Consider the following 23,449-nt stretch of genomic DNA (forward strand, 5'->3'; position numbering starts at 1 on the left):
CAGTTTTCATATCGTTTTTCAATAATTAAATTTTGCAGTAAAAATGAATGTCTGACAAAATAATCTCTAAGACACATGCAATAATATTACATTTTCCTTTACTTACTTTTAAACATGAGTCATCTGTACAAATTATTTACAAGTTAATGCATATGAGGATTCATTGGAGTCTACTTTATTTGTGTGAAACATTTTTTATCGATTTCTATAAATACTTTATACTGTTCTGTAAAACGTAATATATAGTTCGACAATATATAACGATTAAGTTATTAACTTAATAGGTCACCTAATGTTCTTTATAATTTTTATTATCTTATAGCTGTCTTATCGACAGGTGTGCCGATTTATGTTGTACTCCGATTTTACGTTTAAAACCGTTATAATACGACAAAGAAAGAGAAAAATATAAATAAAACGATTTTAAGATAATACAACATGTAAAATGATCTAATATTATCAATAATATATCAATAATGTTCACTATTGTTTAAATTACAATTCATAAAAGAAAATCATATAAATCTTATTCTTGCTTTAGAAGAATTTGTTTTTAGCAGATTTCATATAGAAAACAATCATAAATGTATAAACTATAGATTTTTAGTTCTCTAATTATCCAAGATTATGTTTTTAACAGTATTAATAAAGTTTTAATAAAGTGCAACATTTAGTTTTCAAGAAATGAGGTGATGACGTTTTAAAAAATCTAAGTCGGTGTTGACGACTTTCTTCTAATATATTATAAATGATTTGCTATCTATGTGTACACGGAAAGAACGATTTACTGAAGGTATTATTCAAAAATTTAGCTAGGTACCGATTTGGAAATAGTCTTTTTGAATCATTAAAATAATTATGTAGGAGTATGACGAATAAGACTGTAAAAAATTTTGACATTTTGATAACCCATTTGTCTTACATAATTAACTTTGATGGCCCAATAAAATTATTTTTAGACTTACACCTAGTTAAATTTTTAAACGCTACAGCGAAACCATTTTTTCCGTCTACTTCAAAATACTTTCAAATAGTGTAGTTTATACATCCTTCAAATAAATATATCTATTACTATTTTCTATCACAACCATTTTTCCCATCATTAAAATTGCGTATAACGATGGCCAGTTGAAAGCATAATTTTCATCGTTCCTCAGTTACGACAACAATACGCTGTTCGCAATTTTCAATTTTGCTCGCGTTTCGAATTTTCCGCGTGGCGCTGGTGCCGATTATTCATGTCTGTTTTTACGACAAAGGGAGTTTTTGCGAGTTTGATCGCGGAATGCGGTCGCAGATGCGACGGAAATTTCATTTATTCGCGTTCCGCAACTTCGTGCAGAACGAATATTTTTCCGGTCAGTCATTCATTATGTGCGTATACACGATCCAGGTGCGATTGTCCACGCGAACGCGCGCTCGTCGAAAGACACGTACAGTGTAGAAATTGTTATTGCAACTCCGTACAATGTGACAACATAGATATTATTCAGGATAGTCCGGCGCAACTGCTGATTTCGCTCACAATGCAATCTTCATCACATACGGGTAATAAAGGACGTATTATTATCGCGTTACACGAGTTCACGTTACAGCAGATTCATCATCGCATCATCACACACGACGACACACTCGTATGATGTTTAAATTATCGCAACGTATTTCTAAATTCACGATCGTTTAATTGTTACTTCGCTACTTGAAACAGCAACTTGTATAACGTTTGCTTAAATTTTTAAAACGTTTCGACGAATTTTTTAGTCAGTCGATCAAGAAATGTTAATTTTTCAAATAAAAGAACTAGCTTTCTACAAATTACAAATTGATTTACGAAGGTGAAAAATTATTCACACGATTTAATGACTCTTTTTGGTTATAGCAACTTCATGATCTGTTGATTTATCAGATGTAAAAATAAATAAGTATAATAGTTTCATAGGTATAAAAAGAGGAAATACAGTCATTTATTATTATACAATAAATCGCATACAATGTACTGCACAATTTTATCATTTTATTCGGGGTGTTCATTTCTTAATAAGTACAAGTGTTATATCAAACTTTGAAAAATGGGTTTATCGATTGGAATCGAAAGTTGGTGATGCTCCTCGAAGCCTGTATTCGGACCATCGTCTTTGTTTTATTACGTGAAAATCCTGTCTGGTGAGCACTCTTCTGGATACATCGTGTCGCTATCTAACGACGTCTTAAATTTTCCACGAGCAACACAAGCTCGTTTTCTTCTCCTAATAGACGCAGCTACTCGCTTTAAAAATTGATTTGATCTTCTCCTGTTTGTCTGCAATTGCGCGTGAATAATTAAATTTAATATCGTGTCTCACAATCGGTCTCGTACGGAACACTGTGTGTCGTATTTTAAGCCCGAGAAATGCGTGAAATGAAATTTATTAAACACAAGGGAAGGGAGCGTCACTTTTAATCAAAGAGGATGCCTAACAATAATTTTGTGTGAATTTTTGCAATTTCCAGTTCATGTAAATCGCGCGCCGAACATGTATAAAAATATTTCGGTCCTCAGTGTCCTAAGCCGAAGTTGGAATATACGTAACATCACAAATTAAATTAACGAGCAAAATTTTGACGAGCGAAATTAATTAAATTGCAACTTTTCCGATATTGAAGTACATCAAGCACTCTGGATCAAAAGTGCTCTACATATAAAACGAAAAATCGCGCAAGGACGCGTGAGAGACTTAGACGAGAGAGTGTAACTTGCGCTTACAAAAATATGTGCGTATGCTTCTAAGGGTAAACTAAGAAACGTGATAAAAAGCGAGTTGATGATGCTTTTATGCGCCGGGTTAACGACACTTTTATGCGCCGTATAACTCCGCGTATTTCATGCATGAATTAAGACGGAGCAATAAACGTATAAAGAAAGCAGCGCTGTAATTCTTACCGGTATCGATTTGTCTGCCAAACGTTGTGAAACGTTGCACAATATCTTTTGGCTCTGGAAATGACGACCCGACTTCCGGCTGTTGTTGCGGATTTCTGGCGCTAGGTGAATTATAGACGTCGCTGCTTTGCAAAAGCGCTACCTTGTCCCTCTCCTTTTTCACGTTTTGTTTATTCCTGCGTAAACGTGGCGTGCAGACATTTGTAACGGCAACCGCGGAGCAATAACTCATCGCGATAAAATAAATTGGAAAATGTGCCCGGTAGAAGATAAACGCGCACAATACCTTGAAGAGGCGGTATCGCGATTATAGAAATACGGGAATGTAATATGTCGAGGTATGATTCCGATAACAATGGACCGGTTCTCTCGGTTCTTTCATGATATGAATGAGACGATTTTATTATCAGGTTTACGTGCATAAATCGTGTCACTATTCGTGTTTTCAAATATTTTATGGATAAATTGGATTTAAAATGAATAAACCTGTAACAATATCGCAGAAAGATATTTAGAGAAAAGAACATTTAAAGTATGAATTTGTTTAACAATAAAATAGACGCATTTACAGTCGTTCAAGTTACCTGCGATATTTACTGATTGGGAAAGAATTGCTTTTTCTTTCAGGGATTGTAAATGGCACTGTTGTCATTGATGCTTCATCATGATACTTAGCTGTTTCTCAAAATTTGTGAAATTTTGGCACGCATTTTTCTTAAGGGATGAATTTTTAAAGTTTGAAAAAAGTGATTTAACTGATTTTACATTTCGATAGGATTGACATCACCTGAAGCTTCGTAGGAAAAAGATTCGCAATTTGAAGCAGCTTTCGCGACAAATTCGTGCAATCTGGAGGTCTTTGACGAAAGAACACGCCGAAAATCTTGTCTAAACTATGCCTCGGAGATGCCGGGCAATAATCGAGGTGATTTCACGAGCTATTGAAGTAGAAGGATCAAAGTATGAATCAAGTCTTGTGATTTATGAAAAAAGTAAGAAGCTTTTCTTTCCCAATCAGTAAATATCGCGAGGTAACTCGAACGATTGTATGTGTAATTATTGTCAAAACTTGCCGTATGCTGAAAAAATTTGTATTTTCGAAATAAGAGGCATATATATTTCGTAAGTCCTCTTACGACACTTATCCTTAACGAAGGATATAAATATATTTCTCTTTTCTAGAATATCTTTTGAAACTAAGAATATATTCTTTCTAACAAAATTCTGGGCAATATCTTTCTACGCAGACCATGTTTCATTTGTTGTCTGGAATAATATTGTCGTTATAATTTAACATAGTCAGTGCAATGTGTTTGTCAATCGATTTATCAGAACCTTAATCGTGATATTTGAATAATGAATGAGAATAAAAAATATAACTGTATCAACGGAAAGTGCGTGTTCTAACAAGATTCAATTTTAAAATTACATTTCCTTTCATATTTGTGGGAAATCTGTCCTAAAGTAAATTCTATAAAATCTCATCTTGCTTAAAAATCTTTAGAAAAATTAGGAATATCTGTTACTAATTTATGCTTTAGAAGAATTCTTCTTGAAATTAAAAAAATCTTTTTGATACCTATTTTAGAAAAGATTACTATAAAAATAAGAAAACTCGGTGTAGCGTTACAGAAAGATATACCTATCTTGGAAAAAAAGAATATATTCTGTTATTTAAATTTATTTAAAGTACGAATTTGTTTAAAAATAAGACCCTTTTATGCCGAAAGAGATTAATTTCCACTCCCGTGAGATTAAATTCTTCACGCTACGCATGTACAATGCGTATTATCATCCAACGATTGCCCTGGGCGCATAGAATTGCGCATCTCATATGTGCAATCGGTCCTCAGGGCCGCGTGTTCACAAGTGTGGATCCTTGATACGCTTATATTACGCAGCATGCGAACATCGGCGTCAATAGGTCAAAGGTGCATGGAAGGCACGATCAACGGGAGTCGATGTACAAAAGAGTGAGAGAGACGGAGTGAACGGAGGAAGGGAGAAGGAGGAGGGAGGATAACCGCGTGTGCGTTCCTAAAAAAAAAAAGAGGGAAAAACGGATAAATCGATTGACTAAATTAGCGCCGGGCTGGAAACGAGGCGCGCTAAATAGACGTGTGACAATCGAGTTTAACAGCAACAAGAGACGCCTTTCACTCTTCCTTCCTCTCGCCCGGTCGACGGTTCGCGATTTTCGGCTATCGATGCTTCATAAATCGATCGCCCTCGCGATTTAACGGTGTAGATTAACGACTCCCGATACGACGGGACGTCGTCTTGTTGTTCTACTAAGAAAGAAAGTTGTCTTCCGAACGGTTCAAGCGAACGCCGAACGGTTTGGCGCGCGGCCAAGCGCGACGAGATTCGTCGCCTTCGAACCCTACTTGCACCCGGAGTTGACGACCCATTCCGTTCTGACGGCGATCGTGTTGCCCTTTCAGGCGTAATGAGGCTTGCAAACGCAGGCTGCAAGCGAGTCGGAGCACGGCAGTTATGTCGCGACGGTGTTGACTCGGAGTGAGGCTCGAGATGTCGGAGGAATTGTTACTGTTGTCACCCACTTGTCTCTCGCAAGCCCGAAGCGAAACGGAAACACTGAATACTTTCGTTAATACGTTTTACCGAGCGTGCCACTTGACTGCGATATATTAATTAGAACGAATTAATTGGAAGGAAAAATAATCCGGTGTAATCCGGGACGCGTGGAGAGATCTACGGCGCAAACACGAGTCGGAAATTAATATTTTGGAGCGTGCGAAAATTGTGTCAGGAGCACTATAGAAATCTCGAGTTCTCTCGGGAACATAACAATCCTTTTGCCTGTCTTAATAAATCGTAGCGTACGTACGAGCGAACGTGGCACGGGCCGAACGTGGAAGTTTGCGTAAAATCGCCAATAAAGTCAAGTATTACGGAATACGATGGAAATTTATAGATCTCCGGCAGACGGTGCACCTACGACATTTCGGCCGTTTCGCTCCCGGTAGATTTATTAAATTTACTGTATTGTCTTGAGCACGTCGCACCTACGTGCGTGGAAATGGGAAGCATGGGAAGCATGGGAAGCGCGCGCGGCCGAAATAAACGTGAAACGGTGATGCTGCGGATGCTGCGCGCTGGGAAGAGAGAATGGGTCACGCTCGAGAATTAAATAAATTTGAAAAAAAAGAGGGGCAAAAGAGAAGCGAAGAGGCGTTTCATCTCTCGCACGATAATCGCGCGAGTCTCACCTGTGCGCGCTCTCGGTGATCGAGCACTCCGATTCTTTCGAGAAATTGCACATTCGACCATCCAAGTGGATAATGTACGGGCACGAGCCCACGGCCGCCTCGAATGACTCTCCAGCTGGAACAAATTTTATTACCGTTCTTTTTTTATCGGAGTACAAATGCTTCAAGAGAGTAGAAAAAGTCGAGATAATTGCGTAATGATTTCTACGATAAAAGTGATAATTGGTGTTCCTTTTAACGATTTTCGGACTGCGTATATACTTCCTTTACTCTCTTTACATAATTATTTCGATCCTTCCATATGTAACATGAAAATTTTTCAAGAATCTTTCTAAAATTTAATTTTTTTTTAAATTAATTTTTTTTAATTAAATTTTTAATTAAATTTAAATGTAAAAAAATGTTTTTCAAGTTATTTAAATGGTGTTCTCTAAAAAGATTAAATATAAAGTGTGTTCCGAAATTCGTAAGTCAAAATACTCGAGCAAGAGTTTCTGAAAAAAATTAAGCAAAAGAGTTATTTGTAAATTTTTATTTCAAACAATAGTTTTCTGAAACACAAAGGTTTACAGCTGACCAATCACAAACTTCGTTTAGACCGCATTATCTGTGATTTGCGCCTGCGATAGTATTAGTCACTGCATGACAAGTGATTGTCTAAACTTTCTGATAGAGCTAGCTGTAAGCTTTTATATCTCAAAGGACTACTGCTTGAAATAAAAATTTACAAATATTTATTTTAATTTGTCGAGAATTTTCTTGTATAGTGTTACAGTATTTTGATTAGTGAATTTTGGGACACCTGAAGAAGAACAATTCTGTCTTTAATACCGGTAAATCCAAAATTATTGTTTGATACGTCGAGAGATAAGGTTTTGAGTTTCACGCAACCAGAAGTGAGCACATCGGCCAACGCGATACCTTCTTCCGGACCTAATCCGCAGCCGCTGATGTTCAATGTTTCCAAAGTTTTGTTTCTCACCAGAACTGAAAATGTTAACAAGGCGTACAGACGAAAATTTCTTGAAACAAATGAACAATATCTTTGCAAGGAATTCCATGTAACGTAACATACAGTATAGATAGACTATGAAAACAAAACTCTCATGAAAGTAATCACGCACCCAGCGGAAAGTTTTTTCGAGTTGAAAGATATTTGTTTGAATCAAAGAAAATGCATTCCTGTATGATAAAAAAAGTTTCTTTGATTTGAAGAAATTTTTTTATTGTTCCTTTTATTGGAATTAATAAAATAGTTTGGTTGTGCAACGCAAATCTTTTTTTAAATGAAAAAAAAATTTTTTTTTTTAAAGAGCATTTAAATTATTTCTTACATTTCTATCAGTACTTTATTAAAAAATTATTTATTTATTTAAATTAAAGAAATAATTTTAAAAAATTATTTATTCTATTGAAAGACTAATAACGTCATTTTTTAAAATCAAATAAATTTTTATTTTTCTCAAAGGTATTTCATTTCAACTTAAAAGAGAACCAAGTTAAAGAAACGATTTCGTCAAATTTAACATAATTTTTCTCTGAGTGCACTATTTATCTTATTTATTAAATTCAGTTATTTATTAAATTTACTATTTATCTTATTTATTAAATTCGGTAATACATCTTGCGTTGAAGCAGTACGGTACGTATTCTGTCCGTTGTAATATGTCCAATATTTTCTGTTACGATATCTTTTCCGATAATCTGAACATTAAACGAAATTGTACATCTGAAGAAAAGACCAGGGTCAAAGATTAGCATGCCATTTTCTCGGATTTTTTATTCATAAATGTAAAATTGGAGCTCTATTATTTCATAATGAGTACGTACGTATATATCCGGGGACATATCCTCGAGAAATTGCGGCTGTGATTTTGTATCTGTAATAGGTGTTATTGCCCTTTCATGCATTTTTATATGGGAGTTTCAGTCACGTTCCACGTGCTGCAACATGCGATTTATATGCACGCGCATGCCGCGATCTGCTATTCAGCTTGCATTTATTCAAATAATTCAACGTGCTGCTTATGCCACACTTTCGACCTGCGAGTCGATTACGTTCCTTCTTTCTTTCTCTATGCTAATTTTCGAGATTATATGGAATTGTGCATTCAGTTTTTCGAAAGTCGCCGGTAAGTAGTAAAGCTTCGTGCAGCGAGGTCAAGCGCGGTAGCTTTCATTCACACTGAAAAAAAGAGTTCGATAATAGCTGTCAAACGTTGAATGAAATAATACCAAATGGTTGGTTATGTTATTATATTTGATAATACGAAAAATTTAGAAAAATAAAATTATTGTTTGTTACATCGAGCGAATATTCAGTCGGCATTATTTCATTCAACATTTGATAGCTATTACCAAACTCTTTTTGGTATCATGCAATCCATGATTAAGATAATTAAATGATACGCAATTTAAAAATAAAAAAGTTCCAGAGATAATGACAGCTCTTATTACAAATTAATTCTTTAGCCTTGAATATTTACATTTAATACAACGTTATTAATAACTCAGATAAATTTGGCGAAGATGTTTAAAGACATTGAATTCTACTACTTGCTCATCTTTCTTTGAAGAGATTCTCGCTGGCACACGTTATCGTTATAAAAATTCTATCCGGAAACGCGGAAAATATATATTTCGAGATACATTTAAAATTTGAGCATTTTCCGGCAATAAAACGTCATTAATACCTCAGATTAATCTGGCGAAGATATTTAAAGACATTAAATTCCATTATTTACTCATCTTTGAATAGATTTCCGCTGACACTCGTTATCGTCATAAAAATTCTACTCGGAAATGCGGAAAATATATATTTTAAGATACATTTAAAATTTGAGCATTTTCCGGTAGCAAAACATCATTAATATCTCAGATGAATTGGTCGAGGATATTTAAAGACATTAAATTCCATTATTCTCTCATCTTTCTTTGAATAGATTCGCGCTGGCACTCGCTATCGTCATAAAAATTCTATTTGGAAATGCAGAAAATATATATATATATATGTTTCGAGATCCGATTTTATCATTGATCCGTCCGTATATATGCGGCGCATTGATAAATTTAGTAGCTCTTCCGAAAAGAGAGAGAGATATTGGTGGCCGGAGCCCGTGATATTTCCATTATTCGGCGAGAATGCAACGCATCCGTATACTAGTGCCCGGAATAAAGTAACACCGCACGCAACATTAAATTTCAATTTACCTCGACGAGCTTTTGTATTACTCGGGCACTGAGTTTCGTAGAAAATACCGCTGGATAATCTCCGTTAGCGTGGCGCGCTCTGTATTTTCCCGAACAAACACAGAATCTATCTTGATATGTCGTCCCGAACTAAAGGGAGAAGGAGAATTGCTTGTGGAATCACTTAAAATCGCGTCTATTTATATTTATCGCTACTTCACTCGTAGGAAGTTTATTTAGAAATTGATAGCACACGGTTGCCGAAATACTAATCTGAAAATAATTACGTTGAATCATTAAAAAAATGTATATCGGGCGTTTAAACTAATTGTTGGATTACTAAAACTTTTTGCAGCACCGTCGTCATGCTTGAATGCCTCGCATAATAATTTTGATGGTTCGACATAAAATTATTTTCTGATCTGTCTCTACCTCAATTTTTAGATACCACGGTAAAATTGTTCTTTCCGCGTGTCCATTGCCGATTATATACGTGCTATAACTGTCAATGCAAATTGAAATATTATTCAATATCGTTGCAGTTAGTTATATTGACACTAAAAGCATAAATCATCTATTATTCTTATCACTCATAAGAATACTGAATTTATTATCGCAAATGTTTTTTGATTTTCTAAAAGAAAGATTTGAAAAAGTTATGAAACTTGCTGACAGCGTATAAGTTAAAGATATCGACGGTGAATTTTAATGTATTTGCACTCGCTGCTGAGTTATAATATTATATTCATGCCCTGTGAGAGAAAGTTTTCGACATCTTTAAATATTTCTTGAAAAAATTCATCAATCTCTTCATCGTGCAGCTATTCAGCGATGAGAGTTAAATCTTTTCTGATGTATATATAGAATGTGTGTCTTATTTAAAGTTCCGAGGTTACGCAATTTTAAAAGTCAACCGAAACACTTTTATTCCCTATCTTGTGTAAAGATTTCGGTAATTATTCCCAATCTTTCCATTTGTTCAAATTAAATGAAAATTGGATGTTAATGTATTTAAACAAAAAAAAAAGTTTGAATATTAATCTTATTATTAGTTTATCAAAAAAATAACGTTCAATAAAATACAAATAAAATAAATATGCAATTTAATGCATTTTCTGAATAGAACTGAGGAATGAGAGTTTCGTTTGTTATGTATTAACGCGACACTGCAATACTTTATGAACTTACGAGCGCATAAGTGATTAGCTCCCTCATGTTGCAGCGGATTCAATCGAAGATTCAAATTCTTCAGAGTCGACGAGTCCGTTTTCTCTAATCCGTAAACGAGACCGGCACATCCGTCTGGTCCTATATTATTGTTCGCTAAATGCACAGTCTTCAGTCTCCGATGCATCGACAGAAATTCGCCCACCGCGTGCGCACCGGTATCCATCAATTTGCAATGCGACAGATCCAGTTCCTCGATCTGTATCCGAGATAATTGAGATGATATCGCGTGGAATGTGTGATAAAAAAAAAATCACCGCGAGGTTTATATTGAGTTAATATTGAATTATTACATTTATAGCTACATAACTCGCGATTATTTAGCGGTAAATGCTGAGATTGTTTTTACATTGTGAAATTTGCTTTTATTGAGAAAATTGTTATTAAACAATAACCATAATAATTTTATCAATCAATCATAGTCAGGAATTCTAAACACTTTATCCACAGTGCTTTAATGTTATTAATAATAACATTATGTTTATAGTTTTACCATTGTGAAAAAATTTTATTATAAATTATGATGAAATTTAATTGTTGATATTTCTAAAAATATTAAGATGTAGATGATAAAAATAAATATCCTTATGTAAATACAATTGCAATTATAATGGATATAACTATTTTTAACATTCGCTTGTAATAATAACTAAATGACTATAATTTGCATAATCAACTTTAAATATATAGCTGGTACTAAATATCTATGAATTATAATCAAATTATGGTAATTGCGATCATTTTTTTTCTCCTAGTGTAGATTACCAGGTAATATTCAGTAGCTGGAGCTATATTTCCTCGTTTTACGTTGTCAGAAAATATTAAAGCAGATAGCGCTCGCGGTCACGACTTTAGCTTAGCTTAGCTTTTAGCAAAGTGTTTTTAGTTGTATTTTTTTTTTTTTTTTTTTTTAGTTTTATATATAATAGAAAATAACGCGCAGTTGTGCATCTCTCGCACAACGGGGATACATCGAGACTAACGTTATCGTTCGATACCATCCTTTGGAGAATAGCAGCGACTCGTGGCTGATCCAAGCTGCTTCGGGTCAAACTGAATTTCTTTAGTTTCGGACTGGCCTTAATTCCTTCCCCCAAACTCAAGCAATCCTCCAGCGAGAATCTGCACGGGCACGTTGAATGTTTTATCAATCGTATAACACGGGGGTATCCTCCTCGTCTTTGCGCATACTGTACGTCCAACTTACTCAAAGTCCCGCCACTCGAAACCGTCGTTCATGTAGATCATACCGAAGTTGAGATAAATCTCGGTGAGATTCGGGAATTGCGGAAGTATAAGTGCCATGGGAATGTGATGCGCGACATCCTCCTCCGGGATTGGCTCATCGTCCTCGTCGGCTTGCGTTGTCTGCTTTCTAGGAGCAACCGCAAGCCGCGTGTATGAGAAATGCAATTTCGTTTGTAATTAACTTTTTAATGAATATATCGATTAATTAAAATCCAACGATAATATATTTTAGAAATTAATCGTGCGTTTATGCATGAAAAAAAAAACGAGCTACGCTTTGATGAATAATAATAATTAATAAATGTTTAGGAAAATAGAGATTTACCGTCTGTTTGAAAATAAATTTAGTTATGACAAGTAAATATAATACCGTTGGCAGAAATGAAAATTATTGGCGTTACGTTTCGTTTCTTCCACCAGTAAAACCAGTAGACGATCTCAAATAGTCCGAAACGTCATAAAGATTTTCAGATTTAAAATTGCGGACATTTTAACGTTACCGCAAGCTTGTAGTAACATTGCAGAAATCTTTTGTAACTTCCATGCAATATTATAATGTTTCAATATAAGGTTTATGCAATGTTTCATTAATCTTTCAAAGCTAGGTTATGATTCTAAACATCACTTTTTATAACGAATGTTATATTAAAGATTAAGATTATTAAAATATGATTTTTTTTTATTTTAAACTCTTTTTCTTTTTTTTCCTTTTTTCTCTTTATCTTCATTTTTTTGCATTTAAAAACTCCTTTCTTCTTTCTCCTTTTATTTTTCATTATTTTATTTCTTTCCTTCTTTATATCCAACGTTTTATAATATCTATCCGTCTATTACATGTGATTTTTCCTGAAAGACAGAAAAGAAAATAATATTTTATTAAATAAATTTTTATTTCTATATATCAAAATTTCAAAATATTATCCGGTTACTGAAAGCGCACATGCACCCTTGTTAATGCTCCCCCCTTTCTCCTCCCACTCGGGTCGTTAACCACACACGGTCCCAAGGCAGGCGCACGATGAGTGAGGAGGCGGCTCAGTAATATTATATGGAAATTACAAAAGATTTCTGCAATGTTACTACAAACTTGCGGCAACATTGAAATGTCCGCAACTTTAAACTTGAAATTCTTTAAGACGTTCCGGACTATTTGGGATCGTCTACTGGTTTTACTGACGGAAGAAACGAAACGCAACGCCAGTCATTTTTACTTCTGCCAACTGCATTATTTTTACTAATAATAACCAAACCCATTTTCGAACAGACTATTATACAATCAAGAATTTATTTCTATTTTAATTGTATTCGCTTCGAACGAGAATAAACATTACGGAATGTTGCGAGAATATGATGGTAACAATTTTTATTTTGCAAACTTTTCATCAGTTTCATATATGTATATTTTTTTTTCATATCGCGATTTTGCGCGAATGTTATATCCGTGCTGTCAATCATTCCGCGAGGAACGAGGGAAAAAGCAATTTTTGAAATGTGTCAAAAAGTGCATTTTACTCTCGGTAACGTATCGCGAAGATACACGTGTACGTAAAAAAAAAAGTTAGTTCCGATTATTACTTAACGGTGCAGCCGCAAAATAGTTAATGTATTTGAGTGAGTCGCGACTCTGATCAATATTGGACAATGGATTACGTTGCACAAACTACATCGCCTATGTAGAGGCCTAGTTGCACGCTAGCCGCTGTGAATAATTGAAGAACGCGTACACGCGCCGGGCCATATTAACCGTCAGATATACGCTGGATATGTTGGATGTGCTAGATTGATATACGAAATGGAATTTCGAATAATAAATACGCGCGTGCATTGAAAGATGATACTGACGGTTTACGTGCATTAATTAGTGCAGCCGTTTAATTCCATCTGTCCCAGATAATAATTTGCATTCGATGTGAAAAGTACTTTTAATCCTTTCATTTTCGAATTTATATAACATCTCTGTAAGTACTTTTCTACGTTTTACATGACACACAAGTAAGCGATTTATGAAAACATTTTAGTATTTAAAAAATTTTAGATGTAGATCCGAAAATAATTTTGTTAGGCCATCGAAATAATTACGTTGGATCACTCAAACTGGTGGGATGTCAAAACTTTTTGCAACATTACTCATCATGCAGCATGCTTGAACATCCGTCGTAATTATTTTAATGATCCAAGAAAATTATTTTCAGATCCTGTATGCAGTTAAATTTTTAAATACTTCAGCGAAATTATTTTTTTTCTTTGCACACGTAACGAAAACTTTTTTTGTTACCTTTGGCAAATCTAAAATGCTTAAAAAAAAATAGTACTCATTGTTTCTATAGACTATTCTAGTAAATTAAATATGTATCGTTAATCTTGATTTTATTTAGTTTCAAATATTAAAGAATATAATATTAAAGAAAAAGACGAGACGCTAAGGCAAGTCGCGATAAAAGGATCTATCATTCGTAATCCAAATAAAAGCGAAGATAAATCTTGCGGCGGATTTACGGATAGCTCGGGAAAGGGAGCAGCCCGGTGTGATCCGAGAGAATTACCTTTCCCAAGCTCTTTCTCTCGTGGCTTCTAATTAAATGAGACTCTGATTTCTAGGCTAGGAGATCCGTAGCGATTGCCGTCGCGAAATGATAACGCTTCCCTGTGATTCAACTTTACTTATTAAAATCGCGTACGACACGTGCAGAATAAACCGGGCGTTCTTGAAATTATCAGTCCCGAATCGCAAAGAAACCTTCACGAAGAAAGCTATCAAATTAGAATTGCAAATGTTTAGACGGTGCGTGATGAATAAATTAAAGATTAAGACGACTGGGTAATGACTCAAAATAAATAAAACTCTTGAACCTTATGTAATAATAATAATAATTGTAGTTCTCGTGAAATTTCGACGATAAATGTCGCTGCGTATAATAGAGTAGCGTACAAATTATTTTCTTAACATGAATTAATTTCAAGTTAATTTTGCTTCAATATACGTATAATGATATTGAAGCATTATTTAATAACAGCTTATTTACTGAAACACTGAGAAAAGTGCTGTAATATTACTCGAAACGTAGTTTGATTCAATTAAATATTGACTCATTGAGTTGTCATTAAATGTAGTTGATTCAATTAAATTTTATTCATTCAACTATATTTATTATTGTCTTTACTTTTAATCTTTTTGTTTCATTAATAATTGTTATTAAATTAAAAAGTATTAGACTGATGCTGTTGATTTGCAGCAGCAGTATTTTTTTTTCTCCCTGAAGACATTAAAATGGTTAAAAAAATAAGATTCACGATTTTCTGTATTTTTACTCAAAACGGGAGAATTTTTTTGCACAATTAAAAGATATACATGCAGCATGTTTCTACTTATAACAAGTTTTCTCAGTCCGGAAATGGAAATTTTCATTTTGTAAACTTTTTTTAAAGTTCGTATTACCGCGTATATTAATAATGCCCTTTCTACATTAATAACACTGCAAAATTCACGTGCGGAAGTTAATTAATTCCTTTTATTTTTTTCGCGAGAACAATACGGGCGGAGACCATTTTGCTTGTTCTGCCTGGGATTAGTTTTGCAAGCGCGATCGCGGAACTTTTTTTTTCCCGTCCTCACGTTTACCTGTTCCAATTTCATTACAACGTCAGGGCCATCTCCTGCCGACTCGGGCGGCCGTAACTATGTAAATTTGCCCCTTTACTTTTTAAACAGCACCTCCGTTCTCAACAACATTTTATAATACGCTCTTAAAAGCTGGAAATGAAATGAAACTGGAACAGCGGCGCGGCGACATTAACAATTCTTTTCGCACGTGCATGTTCATAAAAAGTATATATATCGGCACTTTCTGAACATGTTCCAACAATTTTGCCCTTGTAGCCACACATAAAATTAAATGGCCCGAAAAGATTTCGGAGTTTTTGCGAATGCGTAGTTATTATGTAAGGATTATGATTTAGCGATATTTATGTGTGCGTTCTTATAAATTTTTAATGAGAGAAATATTTTCTCAAAATAATTGTAAAATAACTTTTGTATTATTGGATATTTTTTTACTAGGTATACAGAGTTTTATACTGTCGGGGAAGACCTGGAATTTCCAAGAAGTTTATTTTTTATCCTTGAAAATCGGGGATTTTTACGGGATTACTGGTATTTTACTGAGGGAGCTTTTAGAAAACTTTGCTTTTAAATTTTATCTCTCTTCCTAACAAAATTATTACTTTGATCATTTTTCCTTGATAATGTAAAATTCATTGGCAATAAATATGGCATACACGTACCCTGTCTTGTGACTCGCGACTTTTTATAAAAGAACTCAGCGACAATAAAAGACATCGTTTTAAATTTGTGTCGTATGTTTCACCTTTCAATCTCTTTACTTTCGGGGAATTAAATTCTGACAGAGATCGTTATGTGCCATATTTAATTCACGTTATGCTCTTTTAGTGTCTTTTCAAATTTAATATTCAAAACCCAAGTGGCCTTTCTTCGTGATTGAATGATTTAAGGAACATTAAAACATGTTAAGATCTTAAAAAATCAATTTTACCTGAAATTTTAAATAAAACTCCTGAAAGGTTTGAAAATTTTTAGGGAATTTTTTTTTTACAAAATTTGAGTAAGAGCACTGTTGTAATACTTTATTGAGTGAAATTGTTAATTATTTTATTATTTATTAATATATGTAATTGTAGCTATTGCATTTTTTGCGTTTGAGAATGGAAATTCAGAAGGGAGGTGGTTTCAGAATGGAGGACTCACACGGTCTCTTGTCATAGCTTGCACTTGAGTTACTTTCTACTCAGTTACACAAAGTTACGCTTCAAAAGTAGCGCACGTAGCTGCCTAGAATTGACTGTCACACTGTCGCACATATCAACTTGGTCGCGATTGTTACGTTTTCGTGAAAATTTACACCGCTCGGAATCTAAAATTCACCATGCTCCACAGCCGCGACAATTCACCAGAGCGCGTAGATGCATATCTGCCGCCGACCGTGTATAATTAGAAACCTTAACGCATTAACAAGTTTATTTGCTCGCGAGTGTGTTTGCCATCTGCCCGTCTCTGCCGTGTTGCGGCCGTCGCGATTTCGGTAAACTTGACGCGGCCGAATTTGCACGAATGTTCTCTTCAATGATCGCATTATGCGGACGACGTGCAGATGTAAATTTTGTGCAAGGGTGTGAATGAAAGTGGTATCGAGCGTTGTGAGCGAAGCAATCTTAGAATAAGAACGAGGCTATATTTCCGTAGAAGGCGGGGTGCCTTCCGCTATGTACACGGAGAAAATTTTTTTGCAAAGTTTATTCTAAAAATGTCATGGCAATCGTAGAACAACATTGTACTTCGAAGAATTTTATGTGATTTTCTTTAATTTATTAATATCCACTACACATATTTTATATTTTGATTACTTTTACTAAATTGCGTATAAATTTCAATAATTTTAAAATTTTATTGAACCGTTTATAATTTTTTATCGTTTTATGCTTTTCACAGAATAAATGTCAAACAGCGATAAACATACGCGGTATCTTATATGTATAAATTATACAAGTTACGCAGCATGTCATTTTCAATCTGACTTGGTAGTCGGTCATGATAATTTTATTACCATGCAACGTGGTAATTGATCGGCGCGCTGTTTACTATAAATAGACAATATATAACACATTTATCAATAGAAGAAATGCCGTAGCATGTAAGGCAGGAAACTGAGACGTCTCGAGTTCGAATCCTACTAGGGTAAGCGTGTTTTTCAAAAAAAAAAGATTAATATATATGTAAAACATTAAATACATAGTCGTATAGACAAATTTCGTAATGATTACATTATTAGAAAATTTTATCGCGAATTGTAAGCATTTTGCCTTAAAAAATAGATACAATGCTGCATGATAATTTTTATTACACATTTATATCACACAAAAAAAATTATATCAAATCAACAATTCATTGTTTCATATATAAGCAAGCATATATAAATTCCTCCAAGATTTTATATTCTTGCTTATATATACAACAATGAATTGTTGATTTCGTACTAAATTTGTTTCTGTTTAGGCAGTTTGTAAAATGTCTCTTTGTACATTTTAAAGTTGCCAACTTATCAAGTTGTCCTAAATTTATCACCACACATGGTAAAATTTGTAATAAAATATAATTAAAAAATTCTTTATCCGTGTATAAACTGGTATTTCGCTGTCGTGAAAACGGAACCAAACGAGATAAGAGACGGAGAAATTCGTTGAAAACTCTGTATTCGCGATTTTCCGGCGTCCGCGATTATAATTGGCCTCCTAGATACTCCGGCCAATTATAGAATCGGCCGCCACGCTTTCGCGCGATATTTACGCCGCGAGTCCATCGCACTCCTTGGATCTTCAAGTGCAAGCACTTACGGTTTTAGCCGACAAACTGACCGGCTCTAATAATAATTTTCCGATGTGTTCTCAGCCGGGCGTAAATACTGTAGATTTCTGCGCGGCGCACACGAAGCGACGCAAGGTCTGCTCGAGCGCTGGCGCTACACAAATATGTATCTACTACTCGTATCTACTACGTGACGATCCATTTTTCGTGATTTCTATAAATTTTTGCAAATATTTAAACCTTCTTTCAGCGAAAAGTTTCGCGATGTCTAACGTAAACGTGAAATTACGTGAATTTAATGAAATTATGTTCATTAAACGGATAAAGTTGTGTTTCGAAATATCAAAAACTTGGAATGAATTCGTAGTGAAATGGATAGTGATGGGATTAAGTAACTTACGAGTAGGCTGGAATGTGTATAGTTTCGAGCTTTGTGATCACTTCGAAAAAAATAACAGTACTTTCAAGTAGAACGTGGATGGATGGAATGGGAAAGTACTGATTTTTTTATCTTTCTATAAATACCTCGAGAAACAACAAGTTATTTTCACTAATAAGAGCATTGGACTGATTTGTGTGACTAACGAAATAGAAAGTGCCACGTTATCTTTATTTTGACGAAATCTATTTAATTTCATAACAAAAGATTGGTTTTCTTTAAACAAAACCAATTTTTTAAATCTATTTTAATATAGAGGCCACTATACATTACCATCTCTGTTTCTCTTCGACCCGTTATGCAATGTCGTTACATTTTGTCAAATTTTTGTAAATAACACGTCATAAGTAATAACTCGATTGAATAATATATTGACGAATATAAACGTAAAGTTTTCAATTTGAAGAATTGATTTATTAACAAGTTATTGCACAAAATACAAATGGGGGCAAGGAGGTACAGTGCTATCTTCTTCTCTACATATTTAACTGGATTCCGTCACTACTCGTAATATTTTCAAATTTTCAGATCTATATTTTTTTTAACGCAAATATTTTATTTTACGATCTCACGAAGATATCTTATTTTATTTTCATTTTCGATTTATCTTTCATAAAACCTTCCTTCTATCGATTGCACGAATTCTGCTCCACTTTGTAGAGAGAGAAAAAAAGTTTGCTAAATTTTTCAACTTGATTAAATTTCTTCAGTTCAAGTATTTACATATTTACAAGTTAAATACATAAGTACTTCTGAAGAAATTTAATCAAGGGAAATTAGTCAATTTAACAACTTTTGTTTCCAGTGCATAGTCGTTCCAGTTTTACGCGCATAATAAATCCGTATTGATCTTGCAACAAAACCGAAAGGCTTACTTCTCCTAACAAGATGTTAAGTCGCTCGATATTAATTATTTTGTCGCGCATAATAACTCAATTGGGAATTTAGTGTAAATTAATAAAATTCGCCTTACTTGGTCGGCACGAGAAAACGAAGCCTTACGACGTGTACATGCTCCCTTACGAGAGCCATTAATTTTTCACATTCTTCTTTTTGGGGCTCGAAGTAGGTTGCCTCCAAAGTTTCCAGATACTCGGCTAAGTGACGTTCGCAATATAATCGCCGCCATGAGCCCCCATGCTCGCCTGGATCGTTGTGCTCCCACCTGCGACAATAGGAGTTAAATTGCTCTCTTGCGTTACGCAAATCGCTTTGACAAACGCTTTTGATATCAATTGATGCCTTTTAAAAGCATCCGCAATTAATTGCAGTCTGTTTGCGTGGAATCCGTATTTTAATGGGTAAATACGTCCTTTATGGACGGAAATATTTTCGCAAGATTAATTGGAGGTACACGGAGAGAATTTTCTCGTAAAATCACGCCAGTCGCAGGATAACACATTGTATTTTGGAGAATTTTGTGCGATTTTCTCTGATTTATTGACATCTACTACGCATATTTTATATTTTAACACAGTAAAATATAAAATATTTTTATTAAACTACAATTACGTTTCAATAATTTTAAAATATATTGAACAGTTTAATTCTCTAACGTTTTAAATAGAATAAATGTCAAGTAGCGATAAACGTGTGCAATATTTTACATAAATTTTACGAAGTAGAATACTTCAATTTTTTTTTAATGATCATTTTACCATGGTAATTGATCAGCGCGCTTTTTATACTATAAATAGGCAATATGTAACACATTTATCAATAAAAGAAATGGCGTAATACATAAGGCAAGAGACTCGTACGACCGAAAGGTCCCGGGTTCGAATTCTACTAGAATAAACGAGTTTTCCAAAAGATGATATACTATTAAATAACATAAAAAAAATATCGCGTGTATATTTACATATTTATTATATAAGAAAATTTATCTCAAATTGTAAAAATTTTGCTTTAGAACATTTTACAACAAACTGCGCTGCGTGATAATTTTTATTCAGCAGTTTATAAAATGCTTTTAGTATATTTTAGAAATTTCTATCTCGTAATATTTGATAAGTTGCCAAGTTGTCACATGGTAAAATTTGTAAAAAATTTTGTGGCAAAGTACGACAAATTATCTCCGTATAAAAACGAAATTAAAGATTGGTTCAAAGTCCCAACGCGAAGTCAACCAATTAAAGTAAGAGATTAGAGTGAGATTGGAATGAAATTACAGTCAATTAACGTCGAAATCCGGCCATTATTTGACTAGATTAGTTCGTAATTTCGAAGTAAAGTTCACGATAGCATTCGATAGTTGGCCATTACGTAATAATATTTCGCGTAATCGAGAATCAATAGGCGTGCTTCGTCTTACCTGTCCTTGGCCGCGCGTTCCCAATAAAACCCATCCTCGATTCTCGGTATCGTCAATTCGAAGGGTAGATCAGTCGGCAGTGTTTCCAGCAGCACGTCTCTGTCGGCGCACGTCGGCAGATCCTCCAGAACGGGATTATCCTTCCAGGCCGAGACTATAGCACGAAGCGCGAGAATCTTTAAATCGGGGATTACGGCGTCGTCCCAGGAGGCGTCTTCCGCTCGCACCGTTCTTCCCTGCTCTTGCGGTAACTGCGTGCTCTCCGGCGAGCACCTGCAAAAGCCAATTTGCCAGAACAAATATTGCCGAATGAATGTGAAACCAATATTATTTGCGTATTCAATACGGGGAGAATATTTATTTCAGGGACAGTATTACGTGATGCGATTCCTCGCCGAAATCAAACTGCTTTAAAAGGATACTTTACTACCTTATTTTATATTCGATGTGGTAAAAAAATTTTGTGTTAAATTTTACACATTTTACATGGTTTACATCGAATTTCCGTGTTAATGAAACACAAAATAGGTGTGTAAAAGAATAATACAAAATGTATTATGTGAAAGATTAATACAAAAAGTACAATAACACTTCGATATCATTTGGAAACAAATTTCTTCATTTCTAATATTTTGACGCATTTTATTATTTTATCTTAGAAAATTTACATTTTATTGTTACATTAGTTTATGTTTATTCATTTATCCATCAGTTTGACGTTGATAAATGTTGAATATCAATTTAACACAAAATATTCCAATAACATAGTTACATTTTATTAAATTAACACTTGGATATGTTGAAGATTCTATACAAAAATATTAACAATTTTAACACAAAATGTTTCTTTTTTAACTGGAAGAAGAAAACTCGATTTATGCGTATACATACAGTACCGGCCAAAATTATATCACTTTTTGATTATTTTTGAGTATAATTTATTTTAAAAGGCAAGAATCTTTATTAAATCATAATATATTTTGATGATAAGTATAACTTACGTAAATAATAACTTTTTATTAAATAATGAAAACAGCAACGTGTGAAAAATTGTTTTTATTTGAAATTTCTAAAATATATAAAATTTTAATCATAATTAATTTTCAGTCATAACAAGTATAAATAATGTGAAATATTAAATTTAACTACTAAAATTAGGTTATGATGGTAAAATCAATGATTGTGACACGAAAAACAAAAAAGCACAAAAGTGCAACTATAAAAAAAATTAATAAAAAATTTGAAGATATACCAAAGAAACATTTCGTGTTAAAATTGTTAATATTTTTGTATAGAATCTTCAACATATCCAAGTGTTAATTTAATACAATGTAACTGTGTTATTGGAATATTTTGTGTTAAATTAATATTCAATATTTATCAACGTCAAACTGATGGATAAATGAACAAACATAAAGTAACGTAACATTAAAATGTAAACTTTCTAAGATAAAATAATAAAATGCGTCAAAATATTAGAAATAAAGAAATTTGTTTTCAAATAGTATCAAAATGTTATTGTACTTTTTGTTTTAATCTTTAACATAATACATTTTGTATTATTCCCTTACACACCTATTTTGTGTTTCATTAACACGGAAATTCGAGTAAACCATGTAAAATGTGTAAAATTTAACATAAAATTTTTTTACCACATCGAATATAAAATAAGGTAGTAAAGTATCCTTTTAATGAGAGAGCAGTTTGATTTCGGCGAGAAATCGCATCACGTATATATGTTGTCAAATCTCATTACACTTTATATACAAGCTATATCTTTCATCAAGTGTTTACTATAAAATTTTGAGTGCATTCGATACACTTCGATAAAAGTTATGCTCCAAAAATCAAAAGGTATAATTTTATCTGGTACTCTATAAGGAAATCAAGATATAGGAAGCGAGATAAAAGAAGGTCGCGAGAACTCATTTATTTCTATTCTATTTTACCTGTAAGCGGCTATAGCGTTCTTCGATATCGTGTGCGGGATCCTCATTGTTCACGTTCGCTTCTGCACAGAGATGGAAAGCACAAGAGTTACTTCATCAGAGCTCGTGAAATATCTCCTGTAGATGATTTACGATACGCTCGCCGTTTTGACTCGCTATTTCTTACCCAGGGGATACGAAAATATGTGGATCAATAAAACTGTTGTCTATGCAATTGGTTTTATATCAACTGTACCTCGCGCCTGTGCGATATACTGTTAAGGATGTATAGGACATGCAGGGCCCTGTAAATAAAATTTGAATGTGTTCAATGTTAACACTTCAAATAAACTGCATATGAAAGTTGTGTAAATGAGATTATATTTTTATTTAATAATATATTTTTATAATTTATTTACTCTATTTTTTTATAAAAATTAAATTATTTTTGACAGTATTAAGAACAATTTTAATTTTTTTTTGTGTAAGTACTTTAAGTGTTCAAGATGATTTATATAAAGTTTTACTGTGATTATCTGTGTAGTTTTTTCGTAAATAAATAAAAAAATAAATTT

The 23,449-nt window shown here is 33.7% G+C and overlaps 2 protein-coding genes across 3 annotated transcripts in view; one reads left to right on the plus strand and one right to left on the minus strand.

Moving 5' to 3' along the window:
* LOC105196125 (Kv channel-interacting protein 1) overlaps positions 1–23,449 on the plus strand; it is an 83,679-nt gene that overhangs the window by 41,095 nt on the left and 19,135 nt on the right. The gene's annotated exons all lie outside the window — the stretch shown is intronic.
* Positions 1,995–23,279, minus strand: LOC113003838 (dynein regulatory complex subunit 5). Its single transcript, XM_039452751.1, has 10 exons — positions 22,896–23,279; positions 20,947–21,219; positions 19,606–19,797; positions 11,777–11,944; positions 11,553–11,691; positions 10,531–10,768; positions 6,985–7,140; positions 6,154–6,268; positions 2,921–3,096; positions 1,995–2,299 (listed from the first exon to the last, which is right to left on the minus strand). The coding sequence occupies exons 1-10, from the start codon at positions 22,940–22,942 to the stop codon at positions 2,247–2,249; spliced, it is 1,557 nt and encodes a 518-aa protein (XP_039308685.1). The 5' UTR covers positions 22,943–23,279; the 3' UTR covers positions 1,995–2,246.

This window comes from Solenopsis invicta, chromosome 8, assembly GCF_016802725.1.
Source record: "Solenopsis invicta isolate M01_SB chromosome 8, UNIL_Sinv_3.0, whole genome shotgun sequence".
In the NCBI taxonomy this organism is placed as follows: domain Eukaryota; kingdom Metazoa; phylum Arthropoda; class Insecta; order Hymenoptera; family Formicidae; genus Solenopsis; species Solenopsis invicta.

Coding starts and splice junctions, on each gene's coding strand:
- LOC113003838 (XM_039452751.1), bottom strand. CDS start 22,942: ATGAGGATCCCGCACACGATATCGAAGAACGCTATAGCCGCTTACAG. Junction 19,798..20,946: donor GAACGCGCGGCCAAGGACAG/GTAAGACGAAGC, acceptor CTATTGTCGCAG/GTGGGAGCACAACGATCCAG. Junction 6,269..6,984: donor CAATAATTTTGGATTTACCG/GTATTAAAGACA, acceptor AATTTGTTCCAG/CTGGAGAGTCATTCGAGGCG.